Source organism: Brassica napus, chromosome C8, assembly GCF_020379485.1.
Source record: "Brassica napus cultivar Da-Ae chromosome C8, Da-Ae, whole genome shotgun sequence".
Taxonomy (NCBI): Eukaryota; Viridiplantae; Streptophyta; class Magnoliopsida; order Brassicales; family Brassicaceae; genus Brassica; species Brassica napus.
Window position 1 is genome coordinate 27,702,187 of NC_063451.1, and position 16,451 is coordinate 27,718,637.

The following is a 16,451-nucleotide window of genomic DNA, read 5'->3' on the forward strand; positions in this document are numbered from 1 at the left end:
TGAACAAAGAAACAGTTTTTTTTTTGGATTTTCGGTTTATGATGAAAAAAAAACAAATGCAAGCAAATATGAATGATGCAAGGATAGAGTGACCAGATTCAGGAGCTTGGGCTCTGATACCAAATGTTACAGGCTGGGATTCAGGGTTGGCAAGATGGATGATGGAAGCTTGATGGATCGACCAAATATATGATCGGGTGGGCGATATGAATGGAATCTGAGATGCAAACCTGAAACAAATGCAAATGCAATGAGATGAGGTTTATACTAAGAACAAAATAAGATAAATAAACAAAGGATATGATGGAATTAGGCTGCTGGTCGTGTGACACTCTCAGCCTAATCAGTTGATGACAGAAGTGGATTGAGATGGTGCTTTGCTTACTGGATGTGTATCACAAGACTCAATGGAAAGGAGCCTTGATAAGTCAAGGTGCTTTGGATTTGCTTCACACAAACCCAAAAGACTTAGAACAATAGTTTTAAGAAAACTAGAAAAACTGAATAATTCTTATTACTTTCAAAATGGGGTGGTTTACAATGAAACAAAGACTAGAACTTTATAGGCTCGACCAAGGACTCTCTAACAGTCTGAAAATGAACTAAAGAAAGAAAATAAATCTAAATAAAATGCTTGGAGTCAATGGCTTTGATGGCTCCATGAGAACTAGCCATTAGCTTGATTTGTGCCTTCACAAAGGAATCTTGGATGATCTTGTATCTGGACAGCTTCTGGATGTAGACACGGTCAAGAAGTCTTCCTGACATGTCTCTGAGTTGCCTTGATGGAGAATATGGCCGTTGGTCTTGAATAAATATCTGTAGAGACTTCTTCAAAGCATTTAGTGTAGTTGCTGCCAAATATGGAAGGTTGATGGGAAGAGAGATCCGCCTGATCTCCTGAGTGCTGGTGCAGCTGAGGACTTCTTGGATGTCTTCTGGATGGTTTAGATTATGTCCTGGATTCCATATATACGTTTGGGTCGAACCAAACTGAGGGAGTAGAAGACATTCCTTAAATAATATCGGTTTGGTCAATTGATGCAAACCGGCTTGATCTTTTGGTTTAATTGGGATCCACCTGATCCAGTGTGGCATGGTGCTTCCTAAGATATTTTGGAGTGCCTCTGAATGACTTATAAGGTCTCCTGGCTGCCATTCTTGAGGTTGGTTTGATGTGAATCCCGGATCTTCCAAATAAGGCAAGTGTAGAGCTGGTTTGGCCGGTTTTAGGAAATTGATCATATCTTCCAATTTCCTTGGCCATTTCTCGAGATCTTGGGCTTTATGGAAAGCTAATAAACTCCTCTTGACTCCTATGATCGTTTTTAATTCAGGCCGCTTCTTCTTTGGGGGCTTGAATCCTCTTCTAAAGTCGCATACTCGCAGATGGACGGACTGAGAAACCGCTGACTTGTAAAATTCATAACTTCTTTCTCCGCGAATATTTTGGCCCAATTCCAATTGGCCTGGACTCCTTCTTGAGTGTAGAAACCATAAAAATTATCCTCGTCATTTAAACCCTCCTGGTTTTTAAGATATGGCATGTTTAGGGCACGTATATCCTGGTTGGCGCCTTGGCTGGTTGAGTAGGACTTTGGGTTGACCTCTGGTTTAGTTGCTGATCTGATGGCCGCATCAATTTGGGGTATCCTTCTTGATATTGGGTTCAGCTGTTTTAAGCATTCCATGCAGCTCAGTCAAAGTCTTTGTCAAGTTGTAGTTCATAACAAACTGATCATTTGACGGGAATGACTGTAGAATGAGATCAGTCGCCAACTCTTGGCTGATAGGACAATCCAGCTTAGCCAAGTTATCAATATAACCCATCATCTTAATGACATGTGGGCTAACTGGACCATCTATTGGTAGCTTGCACTCAATGAGAGACTTAACCGTTTGGTATCTCTCAGTTCGAGCTTGCTCCTGAAACATACCTTTCAGGCTAGTGATCATGTCAATTGGTGAATCCATGTTCTCATATTGCTTCTGCAAATCTGAGTTCATGGTTGCCAACATAAGACAACACACATCGACCCTATCACTGACATGCTTATCATAAGCATTTCTTTCAGCATGTTGGACATTGGTCTTAGGTTTTTCAGGAAGAACCATTTCTAGGACATAGTCCTTTTTCTCCTGTTTGAGAACAATTCTCACGTTTCGATACCATTCAAGGAAGTTTGACCCATTCAATTTGTCCTTCTCAAGGACATATCGCAATGAGAATGAACTGTGGGGAGTTGACATTTGTGGAATAGAAGAATAGGAATATTAATATGATGTTCAGGAATTGGAGAAATCTAAACGATTAAGAAAACTCATATTATATTCAAAACATTTTCCTCAAATGAATATAATAATCCAAGATTCATATTTCACTAAAATCCGAGTGAGCTTTGGCTCATCGCCCAAATATAAAGCTATTTAGGTAAGCAACACTTTGCTAATTATATCCAATATAATTCTTGGTTGTCAGACGATATCTTATATCTTATCTAACCTATGTCTCTAAGCCCAAAACCGTTTTGATAGCCTAGTCAAGTAAACCAATCTTGTTTCACATGGTAACCATTACCATCCACCTCACTCATGTAATTGCAAACACCTTGCTTTGGCAAGCCCATCTTACAACGAAACGAGCCTTGATAGTTGATAAGATTGGGTAGACATCAAAAATACTTGAAATTAATTGAGGAAAAAATTTTAATTCAATTTTAATTTATATTTAAATTTTATATCTAATATAAAATATAAATATAACTAATATATATCTTATATATATTTTAATTGAATTATAAATAATTAAATTAATTTAATCTAACAAAAATTATTAATTATTAATTAGATAATCTTAACTTTATAATTAGATTCTAATCAAATTAGATTTCTAATTCTGTTAAAAGATTAATATGATTGAATTGAATCAATCTTATAAATATATATATATATATATCAGCATTTTAATATAATATGGGTATTTTAAATACGTATTTTACTTACACAAGTAATCAGTTATTACATATGCACATAAAACTTCAAGTCACATACTTGCATTACGTGAAAAAGTCAATAAAATATTCGATAAACAAATGCACTAATTGATAAGTTACTATCAACGAAACCGTATATACTATTATACACGTTTGTTCACAACGAACAGTTTCGTTCAATTATACTAATCAGATTTGATCAAATCAAACAAACTAATTAACAGTCCTAAATGCACATGTATATCTTTATACACAAATTGTTTATCTAAATTATTTTAATATTATACAAGCAGACTCTTATACCACTGTTGGAATTCATACCGGTTTATAACTATTTATAAATCAATCTATGAATTCGGTTTGCCCAGAATCTCATGTCAGTACTGAAATAAATCTAGATCTTAGAATCTCGAATATACCTGAAAGTTTTGCAACGGAACAATAAATAAAACAGCCAAGGTTTCAAGCACTTCAAACGTCGTGCCTTTACCGGTATTCACACGCACACATACTAGATCGAAACGGGATGCTAGTGCCGCGAGATCTTCTCAACGAACAATTCGTCTCCTTTGATTTAATATTTAGGTTACGGCCAAACTCAATCATCAACACAACACCTTGTGTCATTATATAATGCACGTACAATAACCTAATTAAAGGTTAATGGGCTCAGCCCAATTTAAGAAGTGATTACATTAATCATTCTTCTCATTTATGTGCAGACGAGCATAACACATATGTATATGTACATATAACATTTTATATTGTATATAACATATTACTTTAAACCTTAAATATTATTGATCTAGTCTGCTTAGGTGTGTGACCCTTTAGGATCATATAAAATTAGTAACATATTCTTAACCAATAGATTATAAGCGGTTTCTAGCAAAACATTATAACCACCTAATTTTATATGATCGTCAAACCTTGACGTTGCGACTAACAAGAGTAAGTACAAATGATTTTAGGACATTCCCAACACTTCGGTTATCTCTATAACCGTTTCCCATCTTGTGCTGCGCGTGATCTTCGTCACGTCTTCTCCGGTTCCTGCTCCCTTTTTCTCTTAGGTAAGCAGCCTCCTTTCTCGCTTGGTGTCTTCCTTTGATCACCATCACATCTCCTTTGACGTCCCGTTTTCTTGGTGTTGGTTGATTTGGAAACACCGTTCTCCATCACCGCACACATCTCTTGTGTTTTTAAGATAACAATTATCTTAATACACTAGCTCCTTGGTTTTTCTTCTAGAACTCTTTGCAGATTTTTGCTATTTTTTGTGATTCAATCGGCCCTTGAATCTTAAAAGCTCTGATACCATGTTGGACAAAATAAAGAGAACAAAATACATTTGGAAAATTTCTCTTTTATTATTGACAAAATTTACATAAGACAACATTGTCACTTTTATAGACTTCTTATGTAACCGTAAGAAACTACTCGTCACTTTTCCCACACGTCACGACTTTACAAACGCACCCATTGGGTTTACAGTTACTTTATAATTTAATTAGGTAATCATACCAAACTAAATTATAAACTAACAGATCAGACGGCATTCCATACAACGCACATCTTCCCAAGCTTGTCTGATCTCACAATCGGTCACTGTGATGATCTTGTGAGACTACCATCGAAGCCAGCCGTAAAAAGATTTCAGCTTGGACTGGCTCGACGAGTAGGCTCCTTTGATCCCTCAAACTCTTGACAACCTCTTGTTTAAATCATTGCTCACAAGAGGAAGTTAAGTGTACTTTGAAATCTCATCTCTCTCTCTATATATATATTCAAAATAAAGCTTAGCTAACAGTCTTAATCTGACCAATATGCTAAGTTAAGTGTACGTTAAAATAGCCTAATATGATAATAACTATTGATTTATTTTACTCACATCACATGTTAGACATTTTGACCACCTTGAGCAAAATCGTAAATGCAAACACATACTCATGTGTCAAAAGCCTCCGTAGCATAGTGGTATTGCGTTCGCTTCGTAAGCGAAAGGCCGCGAGTTCGATCCTCGCCGGGGGCTAATTTTGGCCGAAGTTTTTTATTTTCAATACAGGTCGCCTGCATTGTGTAATATCCTTTTGGTGGAAAAGAAGATGCAGCTGTTGATTTTATGTTTTATGATAGGCGGAGAATACAACATAACTTCTCTTATAAAAGAAGGTATATCTTTCTAATCATTTCCTGCTCATCTAAATTTTGGAATAAAATGAAATCAGTAAGAGCATGATTATCTGGGGTCCTTAGTGGGTTTCTTAGTGCGTGGACCCCCACAAAACCCTTAAGGATCGGTTACAAAAATTACTAATTAAGAACCGATCTTAGTGAGTTTCTTACATTGTTCGCGGGCCCCACTGACACGTGGCGGCCCGCGATTGGTTTGCTTTTTAATTTTTTTTTTTTTTTAAAACTAAGAAACACAGGGATAATCATGGCCTAAGAGAAAATTTGCATTATTGTTCCAATGCTTGCTTTTATTACTTTTTGTTACTGTTCACGCTATGTAAGAAGGCTACACAAAATATTATGTCTGCAGGTTTCACAGAAGACACACTGAGTGTGTGGGGGAGAGGATGACCAAATCATTAGCAACAAGCTCGCTTGGGATAGCGTTTTCTAGCTCCTCTAAGGATATTCAATGTTCTCTCAGTGCAGAGACTACACGGATAGTTATAGAACACAAGTGTGGAATAAATATCAGACTGCGGACATCTTCTTCCTCGCGTTTAAAAACCGGCTGCTACCGCTAAACTGATCACAAAGTTTAGTTAGAGAGACTTGCCGGTGTAAAAGAGGTTGAAAGTATATCTTAGCTAGAGACCCTTGACCCATTATTGAAGGTGTGTTTCTAAACCAAATATACTCTTAACTCTTAAGTAGTAGTTGGTATAAAAGTAACCAACAAGTCACAACATCAAGCTCAAAACGATGCAGTTTTGTTTGACAAAATCATAGAGCCCACGAAGTCAGTTCAGGCCCAACCCAAGACCAGTCAACGGAACTCTTCAACGGTCACAACAGATGAAGACAAAATCAGAGCTGACGAAGAGAAGAGAAAAGGAAAAAGGATAGTGACTGAGTGTACTAAACTGAGAAGTGGTCCTGAACTGTACAACTCATTTCAAACCCTTGGATGTCTAGGAGAAGAAGGATGATGACACGTCAATAGAGAACTAGGCCTTTCATCATTTAATATATAAGAATGTATTGAGACATTGTAAAAGCTTAAGAAACAAGAAATAGAAATTGCATTTTCAGAAAACTTATTTCTTCAACTTTCATGGTATCAGAGCACCATGGAAGCTCTTGAACTCTACAATCCGCCTTCACTCAAGATAGTGAACTCAGTTACAGTAAAACTCACAGAGAGGAACTACCTTCTATGGAAAAATCAGTTTGAAGCTTTTCTCAATGGTCAGAGACTTCTTGGTTTCGTCACCGGCGAAATACTTCAGCCCACTCCGACGTTATAAGTTCCGGGAATCAACGGCACTACGACTCCGGTTCCAAACCCAGACCACCACACCTGGTTCCAAACAGATCAGGTCATAAAGTCGTGGCTTTTAGGGTCTTTCTCCGAAGACATTCAGAGTCTAGTCGTCTCATGTAGCACACACTACAGGAAATGTGGTTAGTAATAGCGGACGAAAAGCGCTATCATTTTGGTTTAATAGCGTTTCCTTGGACGCTCTGACATCACCCGTTATAAAAAGTCCAACCCTTTTACTAGCGATTTTCCTCTGTGCTATTACTAAGTGTATAACAATAGCGCTTTTGTGTTCGCAATTGTTAGTATTTATAATAACGTTTAATAAATGTTATTAGAACCAAATAATTTGATTTTTCCTAGTAGCAAAGATAGCAAATGTTTCGTGTTATTAATTAGTTTTATAATTATCCCAAAATTAATTAATAATAATTATTGAATTGATTTTTAAATAATTAATTCGAAAATATGAAATAAAAACAATATAAATTATTAAAATTCCAAAAATCAATATAATTATTCAAATCCCATAACACAGCATTATCACATTCATACAAACCATCACACAAGCATACAACATATCATCAATCTACCACTAATAAACCTTCACAATCATCCCTAACATATACACTATCATCATCCATATCATCACTCATATCATCAACTTCTTGGACAGGTAAAGGAGCACCACCTAAATCCTCTTCTGTTTCCAACTCATGATAACCTCTAGGTGGTGCTCTCATAACAACATACCAATTTGAAGCATCATCCTCCCTAGAGTAGAAAACCTGTTTCGCTTGAGAAGGTAGAATGAATGGATCTTTCAAATACGCTGATTGGTTCATATCAAGGTTAACAAGAGTGAAGCCATCTTCTTCCTTCACACCATTCGCTGTGTTTGCCCAGTTGCATCTAAAGAGTGGCACTTTGAACATGTGATAGTCGATGACCAAAATCTCCTTTATCACTCCATAGTATGTAATCATATCCGCGACCTGTCTCATATCTCTTGCACTTGATCTACACATGCTAAAGGCTTCATAAGTTACTCCACTGTTTTGTGTCTTCAGCTTGACCGCATCAGTATGAAACCGTTGGCCATTGATGATGAATCCTTTATGTGCTAAAGCAACATTTCTTGGTCCAAATGCCAACCACCTTATCTCCTTAGAATGACTATCTTTTGAGTCTAAATGAATCTGCCGCAGGAAATCAGAGGATTATCATCAAGCCGAGGTACTTAAATTATAATCAAAACATGATAATATGTACCACGAAACCAATCATCAATCTACAAGCTAACCAGTCATCAAAATACTAAAAATCCAGACAGTTTCATCAAGCTATAAGCTACTCAGACATCAATTCGCTAAAATATGGACATGTTCTTCAAGATACAAACCAGGCATCATGATACAAGCTAACTAGTCATCACCAAACAAGCTAACCAGTCATCACCAAACAAGCTAACCAGTATTTACAATAATAATCAAGAAAAAATTTGGAGTTTGTAACCTTATTTTTAAGCCATTCTGTAAAGTGTTCAGTATGGTTTTTCCATAACAAAGTTTCATTTTTAGCCAATCGAGCATCCTTAGCTTGCAACTCTTCCAAATGCATCCTGATTTTAAATTAAACAACAGTATATGAAAATGAAATTATGAGTAAAACAAGTAGAAGAAACATAGAGAATTACTTACTCAAGAAAGGGATCCAAAGATGCCATGTTCATTAGCACATATCGATGTGCAATGTCTCTATCTTTATCTGACAGGGTAACCTCTATACCCTTCTGCAGAGGTCGGCCTTCAACCACCATTCTATCAGCCTCAACATCTTCATTACGATTAACTGCTTCTTGAACTGGTACTGATTCTTTAAGGAACTCTAAACAAAATGCAACACATTCTCCAGCTAAATACGCCTCAGCCATACATGCTTCTGGCCTTGCATAATTCTTAACAAAAGCCTTTAGTGTTTTCATGTACCTATAACTCAGGAAATATGAATATTAGTCAAACATCATTGTGGGAAGTGGATATATTGAAGAGAGATGTTGATCAAACCTTTCGAAGGGATACATCCATCGGAAGTGAACTGGTCCTCCCAACCGTGCCTCTCTTGATAAATGTAGTGGAAGGTGAAACATGATATCAAAAAGGGCTGGAGGGAAGAAGCGCTCCAGCTGACACATTGTCTCCACAAACTCTGTCTCTGGGTCAATGATGCGCTGACACAACCTGTTGAAGTAACTGCATAATCTATTTATGGCTATCCTAGGACCCCTATGTAACAACCCTCTTAATGCAGCTGGTAACAAGTTCTGTACTAAGACATGATGATCATGCGACTTTAAACTACCAATATTTGGAGGGTTAACTGAAACACTATTCGCAATATTACCACAATAACCATCAGGGCCTCTAAACTTAGCTAACCTTTGGCAGAAAATGGTCTTCTCTCTCTTCGATAACCAGTAGGCAGCAGGAGGTAAGTATGTTTTCTTTCCCCTCACCTCTGTGTGCAAGTGCTTTCTGATTCCAATATCTTCTAAGTCTTTTCTTGCTTTCAACCCATCTTTTGACTTCGCACTTTGCATCAACAGAGACAATATAGCATCGGACACATTCTTTTCTACGTGCATAACATCAATATTGTGACGAACAGGCAACTCCTAACACATTAAACAAGAAACTGTTAGACATATTGATCTCTTCTTCCAGTAATCAGATAATATAGGTCAGTTACTATAGTTTACCTTCCAGTAAGGTAGATCAAAGAATATTGATCTCTTCTTCCACCGCCATAGTTCATTTGATTCTTCACACTCTTCTTCTTGTAACCTCTCATCATCTTCCAACTCTAGTCTTTTCCTTTTTTTTTCTTCTCTAGAGGTCTACCAAAATCATTCGTAAAAGCTTGTAGTGTCTCATATATCTCAGCGCCTGTTTGTATCCTATTAGCATTCCCTTCCTCCACAGTGTTGTCAAACCAAGCTTTTTTATATCTGTAACGATGGCCAGGCGGTAGTCTCCTTCTGTTACTCATGTAGACAAACTTGCGGCTAAACTTAAGCCACCTTGCAGGTGTATCCTTTCCACATACATTGCAGGCTTGTTTCCCCTTTACTTTACATCCAGACAGTGTTCCTAAGGCTGGATAGTCACTGATACTCCAAAGCAGCAAGGCTCTGAGATTAAAGTTCTCCTTCGCAAATGAGTCATACACTTCAATACCCTCAGCCCACAAATCCTTTAGATCGTCTATCAGTGGTGCTAGGTAAACATCAATGTTGTTACCAGGAGCAGTAGGACCAGGGATCAACAAAGTCAGCATTATATTCTCAGCCTTCATACACATGGTTGGAGGCGTGTTATAGTTCACTAACAACACTGGCCATGTGCTGTGATTGGTGCTTTGCATGGAGAAAGGGTTCATCCCATCTGTAGAAATCCCAAGTCGAAGATTCCGTGGATCAGCAGCAAAGTCTGGCCATTTAGCATTCACTTGTGCCCAAGAGATAGAATCAACAGGGTGCCGCATTGTACCATCTTCAGTGGCATTGGTATAGTGCCAACGCAGATCTTCAGCCATCCTTTGTGATCTAAACATCCTCCTAAACCTGTCCTTGATTGGAAAATATCTAAGGACCTTTGCCGGAATCCCCACCTTTAACTCATTACTGTGCTTATCCATTTCCCATCTTGAAACTTTGCATCTTGGACAGCTTTCTAGGTTCTCATACTCCTTCCTATACAATATGCAATCATTCTTGCAAGCATGAATACTGTCGTAGCCGAACCCAAAGATCTTCAGAAATTTCTTGATTGCAGCTAAACTCTTGGGAAGAACATTGTCTTCAGGTAGCAAATCCTCAAGTAAAACCAACAGCTGATCAAAGTAGTTCTCCGACACACCACTTTTAACCTTGAATCTGTAAAGTCCCATGATAGCTGAAACCTTTGTGTGCTTGAGACAATCCGAGTATAATGGCGTTTGAGCGTCTCTGAGCTTTTTCTTAAACTCAATTTCCTCTGGTGCTTCATCGTCTTCGTTGTCAGTTGTCGGGTTTGGACCACCTTCGTCCATGGAGAATATTGTCTTAAACAAATCAAACGCCTCTGTTTCATATTGAAGAACACTGTCTTCTGCAGAATCTCTTTTTTCTCCATGAATACTCCAACGAGAACTCTTATACTTCTTATCCATACCCCTAATCACCAAATGCTCCACAATTTTATCCAGTGACTGATGGCTCAGATTGCGGCAGTCTCTACAAGGGCATAGCATTTCAGACAGACTTCCCAATCTTTTTGCGGACGAATTCACAAAATTAGTTGCTCCTTCTGAATACTCGTGGCTATTCCTACAAGAATCAGACAAAAGAAGTTAGCTTTATTTCAATCGGCGAGTAGAAATGAGATCGAGGGATTTTAGGTTATACCTTGGAAGCCAAATCCACGACTTATCCATTTGCTTACTTTCAATCGGCGAATACAGGAACAGCTGGTTTGATTTTAGCTCGAGAGATACATGTGCTTTCTTTAGGGTTTTTTCGATTTTAGATCGCGAGACAGAAAGGAGTTTCGACAGAAAGAGAGATGTTGTGTTCTGAAATTTTCCGAGTGCAAACAGAGACAAAAAAAAATGAACGGTTGTGATCAAAGATTTGGAGAGAAATCGGACGGTCTATGATTAATCCGAGTGCAATCTTAGTAGTTGCTCCTCATTGGCTCAAAAAATAAAAAGAATGGCTAAGATTGAAGTTGGGAAGACACATCCATCGGCATATGGTTTGCCAGTCTGCAATCTTGGAGGTTACTCCTTATTGGCTCAAGGTATTAATTTCGTTTGAAATCTGGAAATTAATATATAAATATGATTTTGAAGCAAAAAAAAATTAAATTAAATCTTAAAAATCAAATATTCAGTTTTCCAATTTTACAAAAAAAAATTGTATGAATATAAATTTTTTATGTGAGCTTTTATAAGATTGATCAATCTAGCTCATATGTTCATAAACACTACTACTTATTTGTATGTACAAAGGCTTTAGGGTATAGGGTTTGAACAAATGAGTGTTTATAAAATTTATAACTAATCAGTTTTGTGAAATTAAGATTACAATATCCTTTTAAGAATGAACAAAATTGTGAAATCAAGTACAATTAGGGTATAGGGTATAGGTTTGTACTTTAGGGTTTAGGGATTTCACTTTAGGGTATAGGATTTTAATTTTTGGTCTTCCCGTCTGTGGATTTAATTTTTAAAGCTTATGGTTTAATGTAAAATTATGCACTTAAGGGTATAGGGGTTAACAAGCTAAACATTTTCACACATAACCTTATATCATAATATAACACATAATTTTTGTTTTTTTGTCTGCTAACTGTTACATAATATCATACATGATTTCAACCGAGTAAAAAAGTACCTAAACATTCGATCACACACTAGAAATACATAGCCGATGAGAACCAACTTGAAAAATGTTTCAGACGACAATTTTAGACAAACTTGATTTTGTCATTTGGCCATGCCACAACCGAACCCATTGCATCAGATATGTATTCAATCTCTGAATTTGGCCTCCAGACTTTTGCATCACCGATCTTAGCCACATCAATCCACACCTTGCTTGCATTTGGACCTAGGGGTACAAAGTGGCACAACTCATTCGGATCCGTTGAAGCTACCCTTCCTTCAGCTACCTTACGTCCAGAGTTGTTGCAATCCAAGAGAGTGCACTTCTGCTTCGGACTTCTGGTCGAACTAGTGCTGCCTGGACTCTACAACTCAAACAAGATGACAGAAGCAAGTTCCAACATCAATCAAGGACGCAACATCAATCATCAGGCAAATAAAAAAATTTAACTTCATTTATACCACTGCTTTTTTCTTGGCTGGCTTCGAAGGTGATGCTATTTTCTTCCCTGCACATTTAGTTGGTGTTACTTCTGTAGCGGGTGTAGGCATGACTTCAACCTTTAGGACTGGCCATGCTATTTTCTCGCTAAGTGCATCACCAATCAAGAACATATCAGCGGTTGGCCTCCACAAATATGCTTGATCATTGAACACCTTCACTACTTCGACACTAACAGCATTGGGACCCAGAGGTATGTTGTTAACCATGTCTTTGGATTTTGAAGAGCACACGAGACCTTCAGAAATGACCTCGTCCTCATCATTGGTCCAATCATATATCTTGCATCTTCGATATTCACCTTCCTTGCTTTGCTAAAACAAGATTTGAAATTAGAAATTTTAGTAATGATTAGAGATGACTCAATTGTTGTAAGAAGAAAACAAGATTTGAAAATTTACCATAGATAAATCTTCAGAACAGTTTGGATCCTTATCCAAAATCACTTTATCCATTGGCCAAGATATCTTGTATCCCACAGCTTCATCAAGAGTTAACACATCCGTAGTAGGCCTCCAGAGTGAAGCTGATGCGCTTAGTGCATACTTAACTACGATAGCCACTGCATTAGGACCAATTGGTATACGACCAATTTTGTACTTCGGTTCAGCAGAGCAGAATTCTCCTTCACCAACAACAACATCCTCTGATTCAATCCAATCCAGTATTTGTACTCTGACTCCTTCTTTGAATCCACCACTACTCTCAGATGTTTCAGCATCAACATTACTTTTCTGAGAAAAGGCAACGGAAATCGTAAATGTCTTAAAACTAATTGACCAAAGGTAATGAAAAGGATTACCTTCTTCTCAGCTAATTCTCGCACCATCCCCTTTAACTCTTCAATCTCACTTTTCATTTCTGCAATCTTAGCGTCTCTAAATTGCAGATATGCTAGCTTATTAGCTGTAATCCCTCTACCAAAGCCCCTTACTCGTCCAGGTTTGTCTTTTCCCAAAACCTTGCTCACAGCATCTTCCCTTATGTTATCAGCAGCTGATGTGGAGTCCATCCGACTGTCAAGTGACTGTATTTGTTCCTGATACAATCATTTAAACACAAAATCATTCATTGCCATAGTCTATTAACTATACACAATATACAACTTCCATAATGCTTACAATAGTCTCAGCAAACTGGGGCTTCACAGGTCTGCCATCAGCATGAGTGTGTCCCGCAATCCAAACCTTGGATCTACTCACCTTACTTGGGTCTTTACTCTTTTTTTTCTATATGAAAACAAACATATCTCACTACCATTTTAATCTAACAAGCTGATGTACAATATGTAGATGTTTGACTACTCTTTTACCATATCATCAGCTAAACGAAGCATTCCTTTGCGGCTGGTGGTGTGAGGAATCTGATTTCTTCTCATCGCTCTGTACTTGTTACTCGTTTCCTACAATATAAATATGACATTGATTATATCCATCAGACATGACCTTTAAGGATGAAACTTACTTAGTTGTAGATAACTCACTGTGAAAGATTTGGTAGTCTTACTCTTAACCCAAGTGTTCCACAGTTGAAGGGATGGGATGTTGCTCGGTTTTAAAGCTATTCTCTCAGCTGCAGTCTTCGCCACACGTACTTGTGACACCAGCCTCGACTTCCCAGCCCTCCACACATTTCCCAGCTGCTTGAAAATAACAGCTTTCTGCCACTCTTCTTGCAAGTTAAACCTCCCCTGCATCACAATAATCAAGTTAAACATGTTTATAATTTCATCTTGCGGTTAAACAAAACATACTAATATATATACAAACCTGAATTTCTTCCCACATTGTTGCTTTAGTCGCTGCATCAAGTTTTCTCCAATCGGCAAGTGTAACCGGAACATGTTCCCTCACAAGAGGACCAAGAAACGACGATAGGGTTACTGAACCAGGTCCAACATGCTCACCAATGTCATTGAATGTGACCATAATCTTATCATTGGGATTTTCAGCCACTCTACGCAACTTTGTAGGTCCTCTTTTATTTTTTTTTTAACTTCCTCCCCTGCTAGCTCAACTCCTTCAGTACTAGGAATCTCATCATCTTGCGCAGTGCCATCTTCTTCCATATCGCGAGCTTCTTCTTCGCAAGCTTCCTCTTCGTTCCCTTTCTCATTAAGAACTCCATCATCTTCCATATTGGCCGGTTCTTCTTCATTCTCTTTCCCATTGAGATCTCCATCTTCTTCATTCTCTTTCCCATTGACATCGCCATCTTCTTCATCCTCTTTCCCATTGACATCCTCTTCATCGTCTTTATCTTCTTCAGACATTGACTTCTCAGCCTGATCATCCTTATCTTCGGGTGTTACATCTTCTACTTCATCATCCTGAGCAGGTATTACATCTTGTACTTCATCATCCTTAGGAGGTGTAACATCTTCTACCTCATCATCGTCAGATGGTGTTACATCTTCTATGTAATCATCTTCAGCAGCCACTTTCTTGATTCTACTACTTCTTCTCGTTGGCGTTAAAACTAAATTCTTTTTAGGGGAAGCCGTTTTCTTTGCTGTTCTTTTCTTCACTTTTAGTTGCGGTGCCTTGTCCTCTTGATCTACTACCTCCAAGCCTTGATTACGTCTACTCCGACGAAAACCAACTTGTCCTCTTGTCTTTGCCATTTCTGAAACTTTTAAACAAATCCAAAATCAAATCAAGCCATTCGATCAAAAAATCTAAACCCAAAATCAAATCGAAACCTTCAATCATATTCAAAATCAAACTGAAACCCACAATCATATTCAAAACCTAATCGAAACCCACAATCATATTCAAAACCTAATCGAAACCTAATCGAAACCCACAATCAAAATCGAATCATGTGTTAACGCGGACATGCATGTGAAAAGAGATTTGAATCAAAGAGAAACCCAAAATCAAAGAGATTCGACTCGAGAGAACCAGTCTCTATTCTAAACTCAGAATCAAATCGAAACTCATACCAATTGAAGCTTCGACTCGAGAGAACTCTGAAGAACTTCGATGAGTCGGTTTTGATTTTGAGGAATGTGAAGAGAGTGAAGTGAAGAGAATGAAGTCTCGATTTCGATTAATACTTAAGTTATTTTTAATATATTTTTTCATACACGATAGCATTTAGTTTTTGATTTGCAATGGTAAGGCGCCTCCACTTACCAAATTAACGCGGCTGAATTATTTTATTTTCCCGCGACTACAAAGATAGCTTATACATTTCAAAAACGCTATTATAAAGGCCCGTGTTTATATACAATAGCAGAGAAGCAAAAAACGCTATGCTACGACGCTATTAATACCCACATTTCCTGTAGTGACATCTCACCAGATCTGGGTCACTCTTGGCAGACACTACAACCGACCAACCTCGTCTCGCCTGTTCGAGCTACAACGAAAGCTTCAGACTGTCTCAAAGCAAGCTAAGACCATGACAGAATACTTGACCGACATAAAGCTCATTTGTGACCAACTCGCGTCTATTGAGAGTCCTGTGACAGAACGCATGAAGATCTTTGCGACATTACAAGGTGTAGGGAAAGAATACGAGCCTCTCATAACAAGCATTGAAGGAGCTGTGGATATGCTGCCAGATCCCACTCTTGAAGACATTGTTCCACGTCTACATAGCTATGAAGCTCGTATTCAAAGATATAACACTTCCTCTGATGTATCACCACATCTTGCGTTCAACGTGGAAAGATCAAACTTTCAGTCCAGTTACTACAACTCAAGAGGACTTGGCCAGTCTAACGGACGTTTTGGCAGAGGCAGAGGACGTGGACGCTTTTCCACAAGAGGAAGAGGGTTTCATCAACAACTTTCTTCATCAGGATCTCGCTCTGGCTCCTTTGCTTCATCTGTCTCATCAGACGATCGTCCTTCCTGTCAGATCTGTGGAAGATACGGACATACTGCTATGCGCTGTTGGCATAGACTCAACAACAGCTACCAAGAGGAAGAACTACCAATGGCTATGGCAGCGATGCACATTACTGATGTTACAGATCACGCTGGTGCGGAATGGTTTGCTGATTCAGCAGCTACATCTCACATAACAA

At 38.1% G+C, this 16,451-nt stretch overlaps 3 protein-coding genes and 1 non-coding gene across 4 annotated transcripts; 1 reads left to right on the plus strand and 3 right to left on the minus strand.

Annotated features, from left to right (window-relative positions):
* The first annotated feature begins 4,953 nt into the window (after positions 1-4,953).
* On the plus strand, positions 4,954-5,025 carry TRNAT-CGU. Its single transcript has one exon. It is a non-coding gene; the product is annotated as a tRNA-Thr (tRNA).
* A 1,956-nt stretch (positions 5,026-6,981) lies between these two features.
* LOC125591707 lies at positions 6,982-8,433 on the minus strand. The gene is made up of 2 exons (XM_048766385.1): positions 8,005-8,433; positions 6,982-7,688 (listed from the first exon to the last, which is right to left on the minus strand). The coding sequence occupies exons 1-2, from the start codon at positions 8,107-8,109 to the stop codon at positions 7,074-7,076; spliced, it is 720 nt and encodes a 239-aa protein (XP_048622342.1). The 5' UTR covers positions 8,110-8,433; the 3' UTR covers positions 6,982-7,073.
* Positions 8,434-9,351: 918 nt separating this feature from the next.
* LOC125591956 lies at positions 9,352-10,962 on the minus strand. The gene is made up of 2 exons (XM_048766895.1): positions 10,934-10,962; positions 9,352-10,855 (listed from the first exon to the last, which is right to left on the minus strand). Exons 1-2 carry the CDS (start codon positions 10,960-10,962, stop codon positions 9,352-9,354), a joined length of 1,533 nt encoding a protein of 510 aa, XP_048622852.1.
* A 754-nt stretch (positions 10,963-11,716) lies between these two features.
* On the minus strand, positions 11,717-13,427 carry LOC125591706. The gene is made up of 4 exons (XM_048766384.1): positions 13,218-13,427; positions 12,817-13,149; positions 12,376-12,729; positions 11,717-12,278 (listed from the first exon to the last, which is right to left on the minus strand). The coding sequence occupies exons 1-4, from the start codon at positions 13,425-13,427 to the stop codon at positions 11,997-11,999; spliced, it is 1,179 nt and encodes a 392-aa protein (XP_048622341.1). The 3' UTR covers positions 11,717-11,996.
* Between the last annotated feature and the right edge of the window lie 3,024 nt (positions 13,428-16,451).

Excerpts from the sequence above, each read along its gene's own strand:
- LOC125591707 (XM_048766385.1), bottom strand. The coding sequence starts at position 8,109 with ATGCATTTGGAAGAGTTGCAAGCTAAGGATGCTCGATTGGCTAAAAAT. Across the intron at positions 7,689-8,004 it reads CAGAATGGCTTAAAAATAAG|ATTCATTTAGACTCAAAAGA; the intron begins GTTACAAACTCC and ends TTCCTGCGGCAG.
- LOC125591956 (XM_048766895.1), bottom strand. The coding sequence starts at position 10,962 with ATGGATAAGTCGTGGATTTGGCTTCCAAG. Across the intron at positions 10,856-10,933 it reads TCGTGGATTTGGCTTCCAAG|GAATAGCCACGAGTATTCAG; the intron begins GTATAACCTAAA and ends TGATTCTTGTAG.
- LOC125591706 (XM_048766384.1), bottom strand. The coding sequence starts at position 13,427 with ATGGACTCCACATCAGCTGCTGATAACATAAGGGAAGATGCTGTGAGC. Across the intron at positions 12,730-12,816 it reads GTTCTGAAGATTTATCTATG|CAAAGCAAGGAAGGTGAATA; the intron begins GTAAATTTTCAA and ends ATCTTGTTTTAG. Across the intron at positions 12,279-12,375 it reads CAGCCAAGAAAAAAGCAGTG|AGTCCAGGCAGCACTAGTTC; the intron begins GTATAAATGAAG and ends TTTGAGTTGTAG.